The following is a 15,882-nucleotide window of genomic DNA, read 5'->3' on the forward strand; positions in this document are numbered from 1 at the left end:
CAAATATCAAGTGAAATGAGTTTCAAGTCATGGGTATATGATAATGCTCCAAAGTATACTGCCATCTAACGTCCAAAAAAAACAAGTGCAACCCTATCTAAACCATGATTCGTAACGCCATAAATGCCATATCTTGAGCCAGTCCCAACACGCGCCACTCACACCAGTGACGGCTTCTTCTTGATACCCAGAAGCGATGCGTGGTCCTTCTTTTTCTTAATCTGCCGCTTGAAGCTCGGCACCACCGCGACCTCCTCCGCAGCCACAACAGGCGGTGTTGCTGGCTTTGGTGTTGCACTGCTGCTGCTGCTGCTGCTGCTGCTGCCGTCGAGTGTGGTGGTCTTTGGTTTTGTCGACGACGTCTTGCTGAGCCATGCCGGCTGGGCGTCAGAGTCATCGCTGTCGTCGTCCTTCTCCATCTCCTCTTCCTCGTTCTCCTCCTCAACGCCGTCTGCCGCGGTAGCAAACGCCGCTCGTGCTGCCGCCGCGTCTTCCAGGTCCTGCTGCCGCAGTCGTTCCTCCTCGTCTGCCGGCCGCGCCTGCAGCGCCACCGTCTCCAAGTGATCGCGGTGGTCGGCCCGCGCAATCCGAGCGTTTCGTGTCCGGATCTCGTCCAGGGCGTCCGCCACCTCCATCTCTCGCTTCGCCTCCAGTGTCTTGGCCTCCAGCTCCTCCATGCGGTTTTGCTCCGCCGCCGCCTCGCCGTTGGCCTCGGCCTCCTCGGCCTCGAGGCGGTCCAGACGCTGCTCGTCCGTCTCTTCTTGCTCTTCTTGGGTCGCGTGCCGCCACGCCTCCACGTTGCGCTTGGCACCCGACACCAGCGAGTAGTCTTGGTTCTTGGGGTCCGTCTTGAAGATGATTTCACCGCTGCACCGCGTGCACCGAATGTAGAACCGGTAGATCTGGATCCCCAGGTACTTTTCGTCCAGCGGCGTTTCTTTCCGCGCGTTGAACTTGCGCCCCTTGTAGATGTACTCGCCGCACCGTGTGCATCGCATGCTCATCGGCGCCATCAGCCGCACCACCTGCACCGCCGGCCCAGACTGCTGGCCCTTTTTCGGCTTCTTGACACGCCGTGCGAGCGCGCTCGGGTCAAAGTCCGGCGGGTAGTATTTGGAGAGGACCTTGCGTTCCGACATGGTGGATGGTCGCTGCTGGAGGTATATGTAATTTGACGGTCGGTCGGTGTCTGGGGTTCAGAGAGTTCGACCAAAGGGGACTTGGCGGGGTCGCGGGCTGCGGCGATGGTGTGTCGGCAGCGTTGGGGTTGATGTCAAGCTGAATGATGGAAAAGGATGAGGTCAAACTTTGGCGACCGGAAGCCTAGCATATCGCCACCAACGAGATCACGTGATCATCAAATGGTTGAATTACAGTGTAGTTAGCCAAATAAAAAGCCAACCTACACCAAAAATGGTAATAAATACCATGACAAAAGAAAAGAAAGAAAACATTGTAGGTGGTCCAAGGCCATGCCCCTCGTATCTTCTTGTTTTCTATAACCAGTGTACCTTTCCAATGCCCGTTTCTTCCAATCTCTTGCCCACATCCCATGGAAACACAACAATGCAAATGGACTGAATGAACACATAAAAAAAACTAAAGAAACAGAGTCATTAAAGATGACCATAATGCTAATCGTCTACCAGCGGCCTTCCGCTCTCTCTTTCCTCATGCAGACACCAGGTTCCACAGCGAGTCTTTCTCGATGTAGTTGTGGTGGATGATGTTGACCAGCCAGTAGTCGTTGCGCGTCTTCTCCAGCAAAATGTCTGTCGGCGAGCCCTTGGGGTACAGCGCCGCCCACTCCTTCCAGATCCCAAACGCCTCCTCGCTCCATGCCCGGAAGCTGACCTCTTCCACAATTGTCGGCGTGACAATCTCCTTGCCCGGGAAGACACCCCATGTCACGGCGTTCGTGCTGGCCTCCTCGGCGGCCCCCGCGCCGCCGCGGCCGTCTGTCACGCGCCCGCTCGCGTCCGATGAGACAAAGTCACCCGCCGCGTTGATCGCATAGAAGCAGACCTTGTCGCGTACCTCCGGGTCGGTGAGTCGGGTGCAAAGCGCTGCCCAATCGGCCGACGGAAGGAAGAACTCAACAAAGGCCTTTTGGAACACAAAGCCGTGCGTGGGGCCCCAGCCAAACGTCGCGTCCGTCGAAGGGATGCCGTTCACGGCCGGCTGCGATGCCACCGTCCACCATCCCTTGGCATTGAGCTGCACGAGCTGGTCGCGGATCGTCGCCGTTTCCGGGTTGAACTCCTCCTCGCTCCACGGAATGGCGGCAAGCTCACCACCTAGGTAGCGGATAAAGATGGCGTTGATGTCCTCGGTCGTCGTCGGCCGGCCCCACAGCTTGAGCGCCTGGTTCACCGTCATGTGCAGGCTGACACCGTAGCCGTCAATCTCACCGTACGCCGGCGACCGCGCATCACCCCAGCGGCCGTTGGGGAAGTCATCCCATGTGGCCTCGCGGCCCAGCACGCCCTCGCCCTCGGAGATGGCCAGCGTGTTGGACCGCGTGTTCACCGGCTCAGCCGGCACGCTGGCCTCGAGTGCCGTAGCTTCGTAGTCGGGATGTGACGCCGCGCGCCCGGATACTATCACACGGTTGCGCGGGTCGGACCCAATCGACGATTGGCGCCGCGCCGGATGGCCGTCCAGAGGCGGATGAACAGCGCCGCCCGTGCCCGTGCTGCCGTTAATGCGAATGGACGGCACGCCCAGCGAGCCACTTGTCGCCACGTCGTCCACAACTGCAACCTCCCCCGCTATGGCCTCCTCGTCCTCGTCCGGCGTGCCGGGCGGAATCAAATGCGTCCGCTCAAGGATAAACGACACGGCCTTTTCCAGATTCAGGGTGTAAAAGTGGAAGCCCTTGGGCCGGTCGGCGCGTGTCCGGTCCTTGATCTCCTTCACCTCTTCGACGAGTTCGCTGATAATGTCCACACCCACGCTCTTGACCTGCTCGTCGTCCTTCTTGACCGCGTCGAGCCGCGCCATCAGCTCGTCGGGTATGCGTGCGTGGCTGAGCTTGGTCGTCCGCTTGATCATCTGGTAGTTTTGGATCGGCATCAAGCCAGGGATCAAGGGGATGTCCTTGAACGCGCCGCTCGGGTGCGCAAGCAGCACCGACTCAAAGTGTGCGTACGCCGCGTGGTCAAAGAAAAGCTGCGTCATCACAAAGTCGGCACCAGCCTGCACTTTCTCCACCAGATACGGCAGGTCATGCTCGAGGCTCTGGCCCAGCGGATGACTCTCCTCGGCGTGGCCCTCGGGGTACGCCGCCACGCCAATGCAAAAGTAGTCGCCGTGCTGTTTCCGGATGTACCGCACCAGGTCGACGGCCCACGAAAACGCGAGCTCTCCGGAGGGCCCAGGTGCAATCCCGGCCGCCGCCGCATCCTTGTCTGTTTCGTCGCTGTACTCGGTCGGTCGTGGCGGGTCACCCCGCAGCGCCAGGATATTGCGGATGCCGAGAGCCTTGGCGTCTTCCAGTGCCTTGTCAATCAGCTCACGGCTCATGTTCGTGCACGTCAGGTGCAAGCACGTCGTCAGGCCGAGCTCGCGCTGGCAAATCTCGGCCAGCTCCAGAGACTTTTGCGCCGTCGAGCCGCCCGCACCCCACGTCACGTTGACGAACAGCGGGCGCAGCGCTCGCGCCATTCGGTCCAGCCGGCCCCGCAGGTTGGCAAAGCCCATAGACGTCTTGGGCGGGAAGAATTCGAGCGAGAAGTAGTACGACTCGGGCGACAATGCCGCGATCTTGTCTGTTATCTTGTCCATTGCGGCAGGGTATCACCGGTCGTCTCGACCGCGGGAGGGGGAACGCGACGTGCGAAAACGGTGGAGAGGCGAACAGTTACCGAGGTCGAGCCGAAATAGCAGCAATCGGTTCGAAAGGTGCGTGATGTACGTTTGTCGGGAAAGGGAGAGCACCGTTGGAGCTGTGTCCGAAGTTCTGTTCATAGAAGTCGAAATCAGAACGAACCAAGCGGTCATATTCTCCAGCAGATGCACCTGCCCCGCAAAGGCTTACAGAAGAAAGCACTTGTCAGTTCCTGCCTGCACAGGACATAAGATTACACTGTCGCCCCACTGTGGCATTTGACTATGTTCCTTCCTTTTATAGCGTGTGATAGCTCAGACGCAGGACCGGTGGCAATTGCACAACTTGGCGGGAAAGTGCGAACGAAAGACGAGTTGTCGGTGGCCTGCAGCGACACAGTATAGAAAGTACGACCCAATCCGGGTAGAAAAAGCAATAGAGAGGAAAGAAGGGCCTAGCTATTGCCGTTGCACAGAAACAGCACAGCGCCTGCCGTGTTGTGTTCAGAAAGAGTACGTATGGTATCACAAGGAAAGCGCTCAACGCCCGCCTGCTGGCCACACAAAGTATTAGAGCTAAGCTCTGGTAGAAATCATTTGCACCGCACTCGTGCCTTCCTGGCTCTGAAAAACTTCAAAGGCGCCAAAGGTGGAGAATGGCCGTATGAAGAGCCGTTGCAAGGTGGTTCGAGAGGCAAGCGCGCACAGTGCCGTCGCAGGCAAAGTGCGTGCCCTGGCCAAATAATCGCAGGGGAAAGTGCAAAAAGCTTCTCGATTTCCGTAGAAGGAGCTATGGACATAGAGTGGCACCAGCTATTGCCCTTGATAGGTGCTTCGATAGGCAATTGCATTCTACAACGAGTCACTTCACGGCCACGTAATATCGGGCGCCGTACGAATTACCGCTGTCCTTTCTAGAGAGCGAAAAGAAGCTGGATACTGCAAAGAGTAAAAGCGTGGAACTCTTTTTTCATTCCACTGAGAGCCGGGATGAATCATGCCGGCCTGCTGGAGAAGCCACGCCACAAAGGGCACAGTATGGAAATATGGAGACCCTCGTAGTTGCCAGCCCAAGGTTCTCAGGCACCACCAACGCTGGGCGCTCCTTCTTCTTTCTCTGCCACCCAATTCGCCGCCTTTCTCTTTCGCCAATCAATGCGTAGCTGCCTTTTTGGTGCCGTTTTATTGTCCTTGGGCCGTTTTAGCTCCAACCTGTTCATTCGCTCCTTCCAACCTCCACTCACCTTCAACATTCTCAACCTCCACCTTTTTCCCTTTTTCCTCTAAGCCCGCCTTTCTTCACCTAATTTTTCTTCGTTCTTTCCTGATCTCCAATCTGCGCCTTCCCTCCATTTGCATTCCTGTTTCCAGTTTTCCCCCATTCTCTTTCCACCTTCTGTACCATCACCTGTTCTATTTTTTTTACCTCAACTCAACAACTGTCCGCCTTTTCGAAACGCCTCCACGACACACATACAGACACGTACAACAAGTCACATTCGCAACACCGCCCATCGAACTCGTCGTTTTTTCTACGTCCGCCACCCCTGCCGCCACAGATTTGCACGCGCACGCATTTCTTCCCCGCGAACCGCTGCACTGGTAGACAAATACAAGACAACCTGATCACACGACTCGCACTTCAAGAGAAAGAAACGAACAGAGTTACAACGGTGGCCCGAGAAGGACGAGATCGGAAAAGAGGACGCACCCAGGTCAGAGCCTGTCTCATTGAGCGACAGGTTGCCGCCGCCTACCGGTGCTCTGTCGCCGCCCTCCTCACGACCGTCTTCAACCCATAGCCTCGACTGCTGCCTCCCTCTGTACCTCTCGATCGCAGAGCACACATCCGCCTTCGACGTTCTTGATCGCCGCGACCATCTTCTCTCATAGCGCTCGTTGCCTTTCTGCACATATGCCCTTTTTATGCACGCTGCACTTGCATTGACCTCTTTGACTTTGTTTTGAAACCTGATCTCCGCTTCTTGCCTACATTGCCATTGCTACTTTATTACTCTTTTGTTCGTTTTTAATTCCTTCATTCTCTTCTACTACCGCGCTCTTCGCCTACGGTCGTCGAAACTCGTCACACACATCCGTCATCGTGTTACCTTTGCCAACAAACACCGAACCACTTCGACTGCTTTGACTGCGAATCTGTTACTCCTTTTGCCGTCTGATTTTTGGGCGCCGTTCCCTCGTCCCGCCCCGTGTACATTATCTCTCCCTCTTTAATCATTGCCCCCAAAACATCAGGCCCAATGGATAGTCTCTACGGCCGTCGTACCAAGTGAGTTGACCGTCTGTATCAAGTTTTCGTCATTTCCGACTTGCTTGCTAACCACGTATGTTCTTTCCGTCCCAGCTCCAACAAGCTCTCTCTCTCCACAAACACGAGCCCTTCCATCGGCAGCTTTGGCGACGCGCCTGCTGCCTCTCCTTCGACCACACGCAACACGACCCTCCCTCGACGATTCGGCGGTGACAGCTCGTCGCATGGAGGCAAGGCCAATCCTTTTAATACGGCCACCACGCCGGGTGGCAGCCGCATCATGAGCCCCGGCGGTCCTGCATCCAGTGCCTTTGGCCTGGGATCGGGCGCATTCTCCAGTTTCGGCTCCTCGGCCAAGACGCCCAAATCACCAGGGAACCCCTTTGATGTGGGCTTCAAATCCGCAACGTCCGGCACGTCTGCACCGGCCGCAGCAGGCGAGAAATCGTCTGCTGCCACGCCGCGGCCGGCGGCTGTTGGCGGCGCAGCTGCACCAGGAGCGGCGGGAACTGCGGCAGCGGACGCGGCGCCACCAGCGGACAAGAACCAGCGGTACTTGCTACGCAACGAATGGGTGTTTTGGTTCCGGCCGCCGATTAGCAAAGCCAATGGCTACATTGAGTACGAGAAGACTCTCCACCCGGTGGCCACCGTCAGCTCGGTGGAAGACTTTTTTGCTGTGTACACGCACCTGAAGCGTCCGTCCACACTGCCGTTGGTGGCGGACTACCACTTCTTCCGCAACGGCATCAGGCCGATTTGGGAAGACGCCGAGAACCGCAAGGGCGGCAAGTGGATTGTGCGGCTGAAGAAGGGCGTGGCGGATCGATACTGGGAGGATCTTTTGTTTGCCATTATCGGCGACCAGTTTGGAGATGCGTCGGACGAGGTGTGCGGTGCCGTTCTCAGTGTGCGCAACGGCGAGGACATTCTAAGTGTCTGGACGCGCACCGACGGCAGCCGCGTGTTGAAGATTCGGTACGTTTTGAGCCTCTCCGTCTCCCTCTCTCTCGCTCTCTCTGTAGCATGTCTTGTGTATTCACCCTGTATCCTAACAACCTGGTCTAGTGAAACCATGCGGAGAGCCCTCGGATTCCCGCTGGAGACGAAGATGGACTGGAAGAGCCACGATTCATCAATCCAGCAACGGTCGGCCATTGAAGAATCACGACGCGACAAGTCGAACCAACACCACAACAGCGGCGGCACCAACAACCAGCATCACAACAACCACCACAACAACCAGCATCATAACAACCATCACAACCATAACCACAACAACTACAACCAGCATCAGCACCAACATCAAAACCACCAGTCTGACCGGCGCTCAGGGAAGCTTCCGTACTCTGCGCGGGCTTCAGCGACAACATCTGGTGGCGGCGGTGACGACCAGCAATTACACGCGCACGGCACGCCGTAGGAGGGTGATCACACGGCCGCAAGCGAATTTTTCCTGCAGAGGATGCTGCACCCACGCAAGTTTTTGTCCATGGCGCTTTATTGATGTTTTGAGGGGTGATTCATCTACCTTTGTTCTGTCTTGGATTTTTGTTGGTGTGTGTGAGAATAGGCTAGGAAAGGAGGCGGATGGAGTCTATTAGGTGGCAGACCATACCAAAGGAGAGCAAAATTCAGAAAAGGAAATGGGCCTTTGTGTATATTACTACTGCGACTACTATTTTTACTCCCATTACCATCTTTGTTGACTGTTTTCTGGCCTTTTTTTTCTTCTACCAGCAGCCTGGCATTTCATGGCTTCCATTGACGTTGGTTTCGTTTCTCCATTTTCACCCATTATGTTCAATGTATATATTAATATTTTTTAAAGATTGTCATTTATCTTCCACGCCTATCTAGCCAGGCCGGAAAATGCTATTGCGCATGCTACATTGTCCATTGTCTTTTCCATTGCCCATTACGCTTTTGCTTTGCCTGCGCCATTTGCCGATGCCGTAGACGGCTTTGCCTTCGCTTTGCCTTTGCCAGCAGCAGCTACGCCGTTGCCGACACTGCCTAGCTTCCGTCGCCGCTCCCAGATCTGAATGTACGACTCGGCCAGGTACAGCAGCTCGCCGGCAACCGGCTCGACAAACAGGTCCTGAGCGACGACCCACTTGTCTTCTTCATTGTCTGTGGGTGTGGCAGCAGTGCCGTTGCTGTTGGTGGCATTCACCGCCGTCGTGGCGCCCGATCGGTCGCGCAGCTGAACCTTCCATGTGCGTCGCTCCTCAGCCGAGTCGACAGCAACGTCATCGCCCCGCACACGCTCGGCCTCGTGTACGACATTGGCCACGAGGTCGTACAGATACGCATCGTCGTCCTCGCCGCCAGCAGCGCCCTCAACGTATGGTCTCATGTCGAGGCCACGCGGGTCGAAAGTGACAATGGTCGGGTTGCGCTCTGTGATAAACTTGTTGACGGAGAAACGTTTCATGTGCAGGATGAGGTAAGGCGGGAGGGGGCCCTGAAGCTGGAAGCGGCGCCGCACATCGGACTGGTCGATGCGGGCAGATTGAGCGGACTGGCCATCGTATTTGCCCAGCAGCGTGGTGAGTGCCACTTGGGGAATGATGTTGCGCTCTTGCTCGTCCTGGAACAGCGGTGCCGGGGGTAGGTCGAGGGTTAGCAGCAGGAAGCGGTTGATATCCACAGTCGGTCCCGGTGGGCCGGCAGGGGCGGAGGACACAGTGGTCGTTGATGGTGGTTGTGATGGTGCTGATGGTGGTGCTGGTGGTGGTTGGCCCTGGTCTTGCGGCTGCTGGCCAGAAAAGACAGGCGGTGGGGGGAGTGAGCTGGGAGGTGGAGGAAGAGCGGAATGATGTCCCGTAGCCGGCACACCAGGCGGTGCCATTGGTGGTGGCGGCATGGACAATATGCCCGAACCTGAGGAGACACCCGGCGGCGGCGGTTGTCCAAACTGCCCCTGACCAGGCGCGCTCGTACCTGGCGGAGGCGGCTGATGGTGCAAGGGGTGGGAGGCCAAGCCAGGCGGTGGCGGCGGCGCCATGGAGCCAGGCCTGACAGGCAAAGGTGCGTCGATCATCATGGCATCTGCAGATGGTACTGGGAGTTGCTGGAAGCCATCGGTCTCTGCATTTTTTGCCGCCGCTGCCGCTGCCGCCGCCGCCGCCGCTGCTGCTGCTGACGCACCCACGGCCTCGAGCTTCTCCGACTCAACACGCACCTTGCCCTGGAAAACGCGCTGGACAATAGAAGAGCCGGGCCGCGTGCGGCTGCCGCCGAGGCCCAGATGCAAGTGGTTGAGGAACCAGGTGAGGAAATCGACGGGGTCGGCCTGGGCGGTCAAAGTGAAGCGCCGGTTGGAACGCAGGGCCACCTCTTGCAGCAGCTCGTGAGGCGATACATGGGCTTTAAACGCGCGCGGGTTCCAGATCTTGCGTACGAGCAGACCAAAGCGCTTGACGAGCTCGGCGTTGGTGTGGCTCGCCGTGGTCGCAGGGAACTCGTCGAGCAACAGGAAATTGCGCAGCGGAGGCACGTGGGCCAGTGCCTGGACAACAACGTTGAGGTAGTCGTTCTCTTTGATGTTGTTCATGCCCACAAAGCCCGGGGTATACGGCTTGCCTGCCAGAGTGTAGCAAATCTTGCTGCCCGCCGACCGCCGGTCAAGCTGGGCCACGTCGCTGCGCGTGTACCGAGGGTCGGCCACAAACTTGATGTCGTCGAGCGAGCGGCTCAGCACCTCGTAGCCCTCGGGCAAAACGTAGACGCGCTGGGTCTGCATATTGATGAAGACGTGGTGACCGTCGTCGAGCGCGTGGAAGTAGGCGTGCGACTTGGGCCCACGGCCCTGGTAGTAGCGGCCACACACGAGGCAGGCGTAGACGTTGATGTGTGACAGAGACACAGAGCACAGCTTCTCAAAGTCAAAGTCGAGCACGTGCCGGTCGATCGAGTCGAGGTAGAGATCGTCGTATCCGGCCGTTGGTGCCGCCTGGCGTAGCGGTCCGGCCACGCTCGTGTCATCCTCCTCGTCCGAGTCGTCTTCTTCTGTCCTTCCCTCTGTCCGTGTGCCGTCTTCGCTTGCGTCTCCTCCGGTCTGTTCGCCGCGCGCTATGCCTCCGTTGAGCCGCTCGTCGCGGCCGTCGTTCCTCTGCTTCTTGGGTGCCGGCGACGTCACACCCTCCATCGCGTCGAGGTCTTCGGCCGCGCGCCGTTTCGCCATACTGTAATGGGGCGCTAAAAGGGAGTGTGGGGACCGGCGAGAAATGTCGTGATGTTGCGTGGCGATGCGCACAGAATCACAATCGCGGTGCGTCTCTGTCAAGGGGCGAGGCTGCAGGCGTTGGCGTCAGAATTCGCGCACCGACTATTCAAGATTGGCGAGACTCGAGCCCGGGACGTTTGGTGTCGTGATCGAGAAACGACAGTGCCCAAAATTGATTGCCGTTGTCGAAATAGTGGAATGGTGGAAGTTGACGTCGGGCTGTTTTGCCTTGCTCACAGCTTTTTGGTTTGAAGTTGTCTGCTGCTGTGTCGTTCCTGCTTTTTTCCCTTCCTCGCTAGCGCCGCGCGCCTCGCGCCTGCCAGTTGTCTGTGCCCGCCTGCAGAGTCAGAAAGTGCTACCAAACGGCCCCACCTTTGTTGGTGCAGCCACAGCTTTGGGTAGCTTCCTCCACTGCACTTGCGAGATTTGACTTGTTTTCCAGGCAAGAGCAGAAAGTCGAATGTGTGTCAGACTTGTCAAATAAATAAAATAAAATAAAACGGAAGTAGAGGTCAACTTATAACGTATGCTATTTACGACGAGTTTAAATAGTACTCCAAAAGGGATATTTTGCGAGATTTTTTTTTGAAATTAATTAAAAATCAATTTAAGATAAAAGACGTAACACTTATACGATGATGTAGCCACATCGCGACCTAAAACAATGAATGAGAAAATGAGAGTGCAAACTGACAAAACTTTATTCTGTACACTGCCGTCTGGCAATCTTGTAAATTGCTTTCCCAAAATTGACATCCTGTGGGTATATAAAATCCAATTTGGCACAACCGTACGCCGCTCACGAAAACCCCAAAGCAAAACGTGTCCACTCCAAAAAATTAAAGGAAACAAAAACACGATGGAAGCTGTCGTCTTATTTTCGTCGAAAATCATCACCACTTGAACTCGGTCTGGCGGGTCTTGGTGTCTAACACGCCGGCTGCCAGACCGCGCGTCCCGCACGTGAGCGTTGCCGTGCGCTCGCGCAGGTCAAACTCGCAGGTTTTCACAAGAATGCGCTTCTCGGCCGGGATAGGGTGTTGGGTCTGCATATAGTACGGTATGTTGGGGTCGAGTGGCGCCGTGATGTGGGAAAACGCCGACACGGGAAGGGGCGGCGACAATTGCTGCGGCGGTGCGAGCGGCGTTGACGGGGGCAGAGACGTCAAGTCTTGCGGCGAGGTGATTGGAATCGAGCTACTCATGCCGCTTTTCGTGTGCAAGACGGACGCTTGGCTCGCTCGGCGCATATCCCAGCGCGCATTGCCGCCGGGTCCGAGTGGCACGCTACCAAACTCGACTGAACTGCTTCTGGACGTCGATGTTTGTTGCGAATTCTGTGACTGGAGAGGCGGCGGCTGTGGTAGAAAAGAGGCCGGCGACATCGGGCTGCCGCGACCGGTACTGCCGCTTCGCATGGCACTGCTTGTATCTGGGCCGAGACCTGGGCCTGGACCCGGATCCATACCAAATCCGAGATCTAAACCCATACCGATTTCCACGCCCATACCCAGATTGGCATCATGGTGGTCGTAGCGCTGCAGAGCCTCGTAGAACTCAGCTTCTTCGCCTTCTTCCTCAATATTTACTACCCACATGGCAATGCGGGCCGCCAGCTCGCTGTCCCACATGCCCTCGCGGCGCGCGCTGCTGCGCAGCAACTGAATGGCCTGGCGGCGCAGCACCCGGTCGCGTGACTTGGTGGCGACAACGTACAGAGGCGGCACAATGCCCAGATCAGCGCTGAAGCTGGCCTTGATATGGCTGGTGTGGAAATAGAATCCGTGGCAGGCGTCGTAGTCGCCACTACTACCGGGACCCGCGGAGTTCGGGTCTTGGGGGTGGGTGGTGTGGTAGTGGTGGACACACCGCGTCGGGTCAGGACAGCGGTTCGAGGCGGCGCGGCGCTCCTCGTCGCCGACGACTTCGCTTGCAAGGTCGACAATTTTCTGGAACTGCTGCTGGTAGGCATCAAACATCATCTCGGAGTCGCTAAAGGTCATCACGTAGAGGATCACGCCCATGACTTGGAACATCTTGAGGACCGCGATGGCGGCCTTTTCCTGGCTGCTGACACCTGGGTGGGAGCGGCTGATAAGCAGAGGCTCAAAGGCATTGGACCAGGATTCCATGTACATCATGAAGAGTGCGCCGTGGCTCTTCATCGACGCTGGAAGCAAGTTGGGTGGCCCCTTGGCGTACTGCAGCATCATTTCCATGTAGCGGAAGATGTGCTCCAGCAACATGTCCCATGACTGCCGCGCCTCGCGAAGGGACGCAAATTGGTCCGGAATGGCTTTTTGGTGTGTGGACGTCGGCAGAGCGGCTTCGGCTGTATTTGCGTTGGATGACGCGGTTGGGGAGCCAGTCGAAGGCGGCGAGGGTGCCGTGTCCGATGACGCGGAGGCGCCCGCCGCCGAGGTTTCCGTGTTGCCGGGTGTCGCGGGGGAAGGTGTCATGGTATTGCCGCTGGTGGTGTCGCTTGTGTTTCTCAGGGTATTGCTGGTGGTACTGCCAGGGGACAAAAGTTGGACAACGTACGGCTGGGGGAAGTGGAAAGCCATGTCATACGACTTGGCCTGGATGGCGAGGCGGGTAAACATTTGCGTCAGCTCGTTCTCGACAGGCTCCGAGGCGGTGCTCGACGCGGTGCCAGCGTCGGTGAGTGAGGTGCGGCGCTCGACACGCAGGCGGTGGAGTAGGCCGAGACCGGTCTGGATCTGGATGATGGCATGCCTGTGGTGGCCAATGAACGAGTCGAAGCAAGCCAGCAGGACGCTGGCCATGAGGCGGGTGCGCTGGGCGCGCTCGTCGTCGTTGTCAATAATCCGCAGCTCGTGACAGGCGTCCGAGTATTGTCTGAGGGCGACTTGCCAGTGGACGCGGGCATTGTCGTTTCGATCGACATCGGTATCCGCGGGCGACGTGGGCGGAGATTCCGTGGTGGCCTCGAGAGTTTTGTAGAGAGCTCCGAGGGCGACGACGGCATGGCGAATGGCTGCCTCGGAGTGACACTCAACCAGCACGAGGCGAGACCAAAAGACGTCGTCAAAAAAGCCCGACAGCTCGCTGGCGGTCTGCATACGAAAGAGTTGGAAGTAGAGACCTTCCTGCTGCGTGAAGGGGAGGTTGATGGAAGGGTGGTATATGATGGTGTACCCGGAGGCTGCGGCGATGGCAGCGATGGGGATATACGGTGGCGCATTGCGGCGCTGTTGCAACTTCTGGGCCCGACGCAGCGTGATTTGCCGCGTACGGGATGCAGCCTGCGCTTGCTTGGGTTGGGCAGCAGAAGAAGGCTGCGATTGCGGTGGCGATGGCGCTTGTGACTCCGATTGCAACTGAGCGTCGGCGAGAAGGCGCGGCTGTACCATTTGTAGAGGCTGAGACGGCTGTTGCTGCGTTTGGTGATATGCTTGCACGTACGTCGATTCCGTTGGGAAGCGGCTCTGCGACAACGGATAGGGTTTGGGGGCAGCGCCAGCGACAGCGGGGACCACTGGTGCTACCGGCGCCACGGCCAACGGAGCAGCGGCGGCCAACAGAGTCGGGCGAGGTGCAATGAGAACCTCCTCAAAAGGCCGCGAGCCGCGGGGCGGCGGCGGGTAGCCGGCGCATACTTTTTTGGAGCGCACGCACTGTGTGCATGCAGGCCGCTTCTCGTCGCATTTGATTCTTCGTGCTCTGTCAAAGTTAGAGACCTGTGAGCACACGCACGGGCACGCGCAAAGCGAGGATAAACGTACTTGCAGTTGCTGCAGCCAGTCTTGACTTTCGGGCGGCTTGAGCGTACCCGCTTTGTTGTGTCAGTGGGCGCGTTTTGGTCAGAAGGGCCGTTGGAAGGGCCGGCTGTTGCTGGGGAAGGGGAGACGGGGGAGGTGGAGGAGGCGGAGGAGTCGTTGGACGGGATCGGTGTCATAGCTGTCCGGGACCACCCGGTGGTGGTGCAACAGCGGGTGTGGACGGGACGTTGATGTGTGACAGAGTCGGCGGGACGGCCATGGGATGACGTGCAGCATGGACGCCCAAGTTTCAGTGGCGAACCAAAGGGGTGGACAAGAGAAGAAGTCTGGACAGGGACTCTGTCTCTTGTCCCTTCGCGATCGACTCTAGATACAGGCCGCGCGTTACTACCGAGTTTGTTTTTCGGTACGGTCGGTGTGGTTTTTGATCTCCTGCCGACTCCGGTCCTTTCGAGAACGTGTTGCCGGTGGTCGCGTCCGGTGGTTGCGCACGGGGTAGTAAACTGAATGTTTAATCAGATGTCGTTGCAGGGGGAGAAAAGATGAGGAGGTCTGAGGAGGTGTGAGCAAGAAAGTGTACAGTGACTCGGGGGGTGCATCAGGGAAGGTGCGGTGGATTGTTCTTTCCGACGAGAATTATCAATCTGACGATTATTGTGGCGAAAACACCCCGATACAGAAGGAGTGCGGAAGTCGAGAACGAGAGCCGCAAGAGGCTACAGAGGGAAAGAGACAACGAGGCGTAGTATGCGACGTTAGCAGTTATACAAGTTCTCTCGCTAGAGTAAAAGGAAACTAGTCGCAATCGCAAACAGATTGTGGGGAACGGCGTGCGTCAATGAATAGCTGCATCGTTCCCTTCTAGCTGTTTTGCTCGTGCCTGATTTTCCCGTCTCTGTTGTATTTTTGACTCTCCCACCGTTCTGCACTATTTCTCTGAAAGGCAATGGCCCAGATTGTTGGAGCTGCCAAAGTGGAGATGATGGAGATTTTTGCATGGAAGGTGGGATCGAGGGCGTTCGTCGAACAGTTTCCGTGTGTGCGTCCTCGTTGTTTATTCGATTCGATGAGGGGAAGGAGCAAAGGCCAAGCCTGTGCTTCTGTGAGGGCAGGCAGCGGAAGAAGGAATGGCAATCCGAAAGGAAGTGGGAGGGAACGTGTGAAATCTTATGCCCCGTACCAACTTGTTGTCGTTTGACGCGCTTACGGCCTGCTTACCCTTGTCATTCTTTTTTCCAATTTTTACCCCTTTTCTTTTCTTCTTTTCCCACCGTCTCTTGAAATTAGGGAGTCATCTCCTGCTTCACCAGCGGCCTTTTAAGAATCTTCACGGAGCAAGCAGATTGGACAGACGGAAATGCACGTGAAGTCGCAACCCAACGTACTCCTCGTGTGAAGTAAATGTAGTGCTAGGCTAAGGTTGGCGGGTGAGCGTGCAGGGACCGTGCAATGCGCTGTAAGATGGAGTGGATGGTTACGGACGAATGAGTTCGAGGTGAGAGCGTGAGACGGCGAAGTGGTCGAACGAGACGGAAGGGTAGAAGGGCCGTAAAAGCAAAAGCGTGGGGGGTAAGCGAGGAAGGAAGCGAAGAAAGACACGGTGAATGTGACAAAGCTGCTTCCATGTAGCTAGAGTGGGGAGATATCAGAGCTACCAACAGTGTCTCAAGAAGGTTAACGTGTCTGGCCTCTCTTTCGAAAGCTTAAGACCGGTGAATTGCTGAAAGACGGCGATTGCGGCAGACGCAACGCTGGGTAAGGGTAAGGGGCGCGCTGCTCGTGATGCTGTTTCGACTGCTGTCTTGGGT

The 15,882-nt window shown here is 57.1% G+C and overlaps 5 protein-coding genes across 5 annotated transcripts; 1 reads left to right on the plus strand and 4 right to left on the minus strand.

Annotated features, from left to right (window-relative positions):
• Window positions 1–158: 158 nt before the first annotated feature.
• SPBR_07607 (mRNA splicing protein yju2) lies at window positions 159–1,139 on the minus strand (the record flags this gene model as incomplete). Its single annotated transcript, XM_040765861.1, has 1 exon — window positions 159–1,139. One exon carries the CDS (start codon window positions 1,137–1,139, stop codon window positions 159–161), a length of 981 nt encoding a protein of 326 aa, XP_040616412.1.
• Window positions 1,140–1,671: 532 nt separating this feature from the next.
• Window positions 1,672–3,786, minus strand: SPBR_06809 (methylenetetrahydrofolate reductase (NADPH); the record flags this gene model as incomplete). The annotated part of the gene is made up of 1 exon (XM_040765065.1): window positions 1,672–3,786. The coding sequence occupies one exon, from the start codon at window positions 3,784–3,786 to the stop codon at window positions 1,672–1,674; it is 2,115 nt and encodes a 704-aa protein (XP_040616413.1).
• A 2,303-nt stretch (window positions 3,787–6,089) lies between these two features.
• On the plus strand, window positions 6,090–7,523 carry SPBR_07228 (translation initiation factor 4E; the record flags this gene model as incomplete). The annotated part of the gene is made up of 3 exons (XM_040765482.1): window positions 6,090–6,118; window positions 6,194–7,078; window positions 7,169–7,523. The coding sequence occupies 3 exons, from the start codon at window positions 6,090–6,092 to the stop codon at window positions 7,521–7,523; spliced, it is 1,269 nt and encodes a 422-aa protein (XP_040616414.1).
• A 495-nt stretch (window positions 7,524–8,018) lies between these two features.
• Window positions 8,019–10,289, minus strand: SPBR_06732 (snRNP assembly protein; the record flags this gene model as incomplete). Its single annotated transcript, XM_040764988.1, has 1 exon — window positions 8,019–10,289. The coding sequence occupies one exon, from the start codon at window positions 10,287–10,289 to the stop codon at window positions 8,019–8,021; it is 2,271 nt and encodes a 756-aa protein (XP_040616415.1).
• Window positions 10,290–11,224: 935 nt separating this feature from the next.
• SPBR_06521 (uncharacterized protein) lies at window positions 11,225–14,333 on the minus strand (the record flags this gene model as incomplete). Its single annotated transcript, XM_040764777.1, has 2 exons — window positions 11,225–13,950; window positions 14,267–14,333. The coding sequence occupies 2 exons, from the start codon at window positions 14,331–14,333 to the stop codon at window positions 11,225–11,227; spliced, it is 2,793 nt and encodes a 930-aa protein (XP_040616416.1).
• Between the last annotated feature and the right edge of the window lie 1,549 nt (window positions 14,334–15,882).

This window comes from Sporothrix brasiliensis, assembly GCF_000820605.1.
Source record: "Sporothrix brasiliensis 5110 chromosome Unknown Cont20, whole genome shotgun sequence".
NCBI classification, from domain to species: Eukaryota; Fungi; Ascomycota; class Sordariomycetes; order Ophiostomatales; family Ophiostomataceae; genus Sporothrix; species Sporothrix brasiliensis.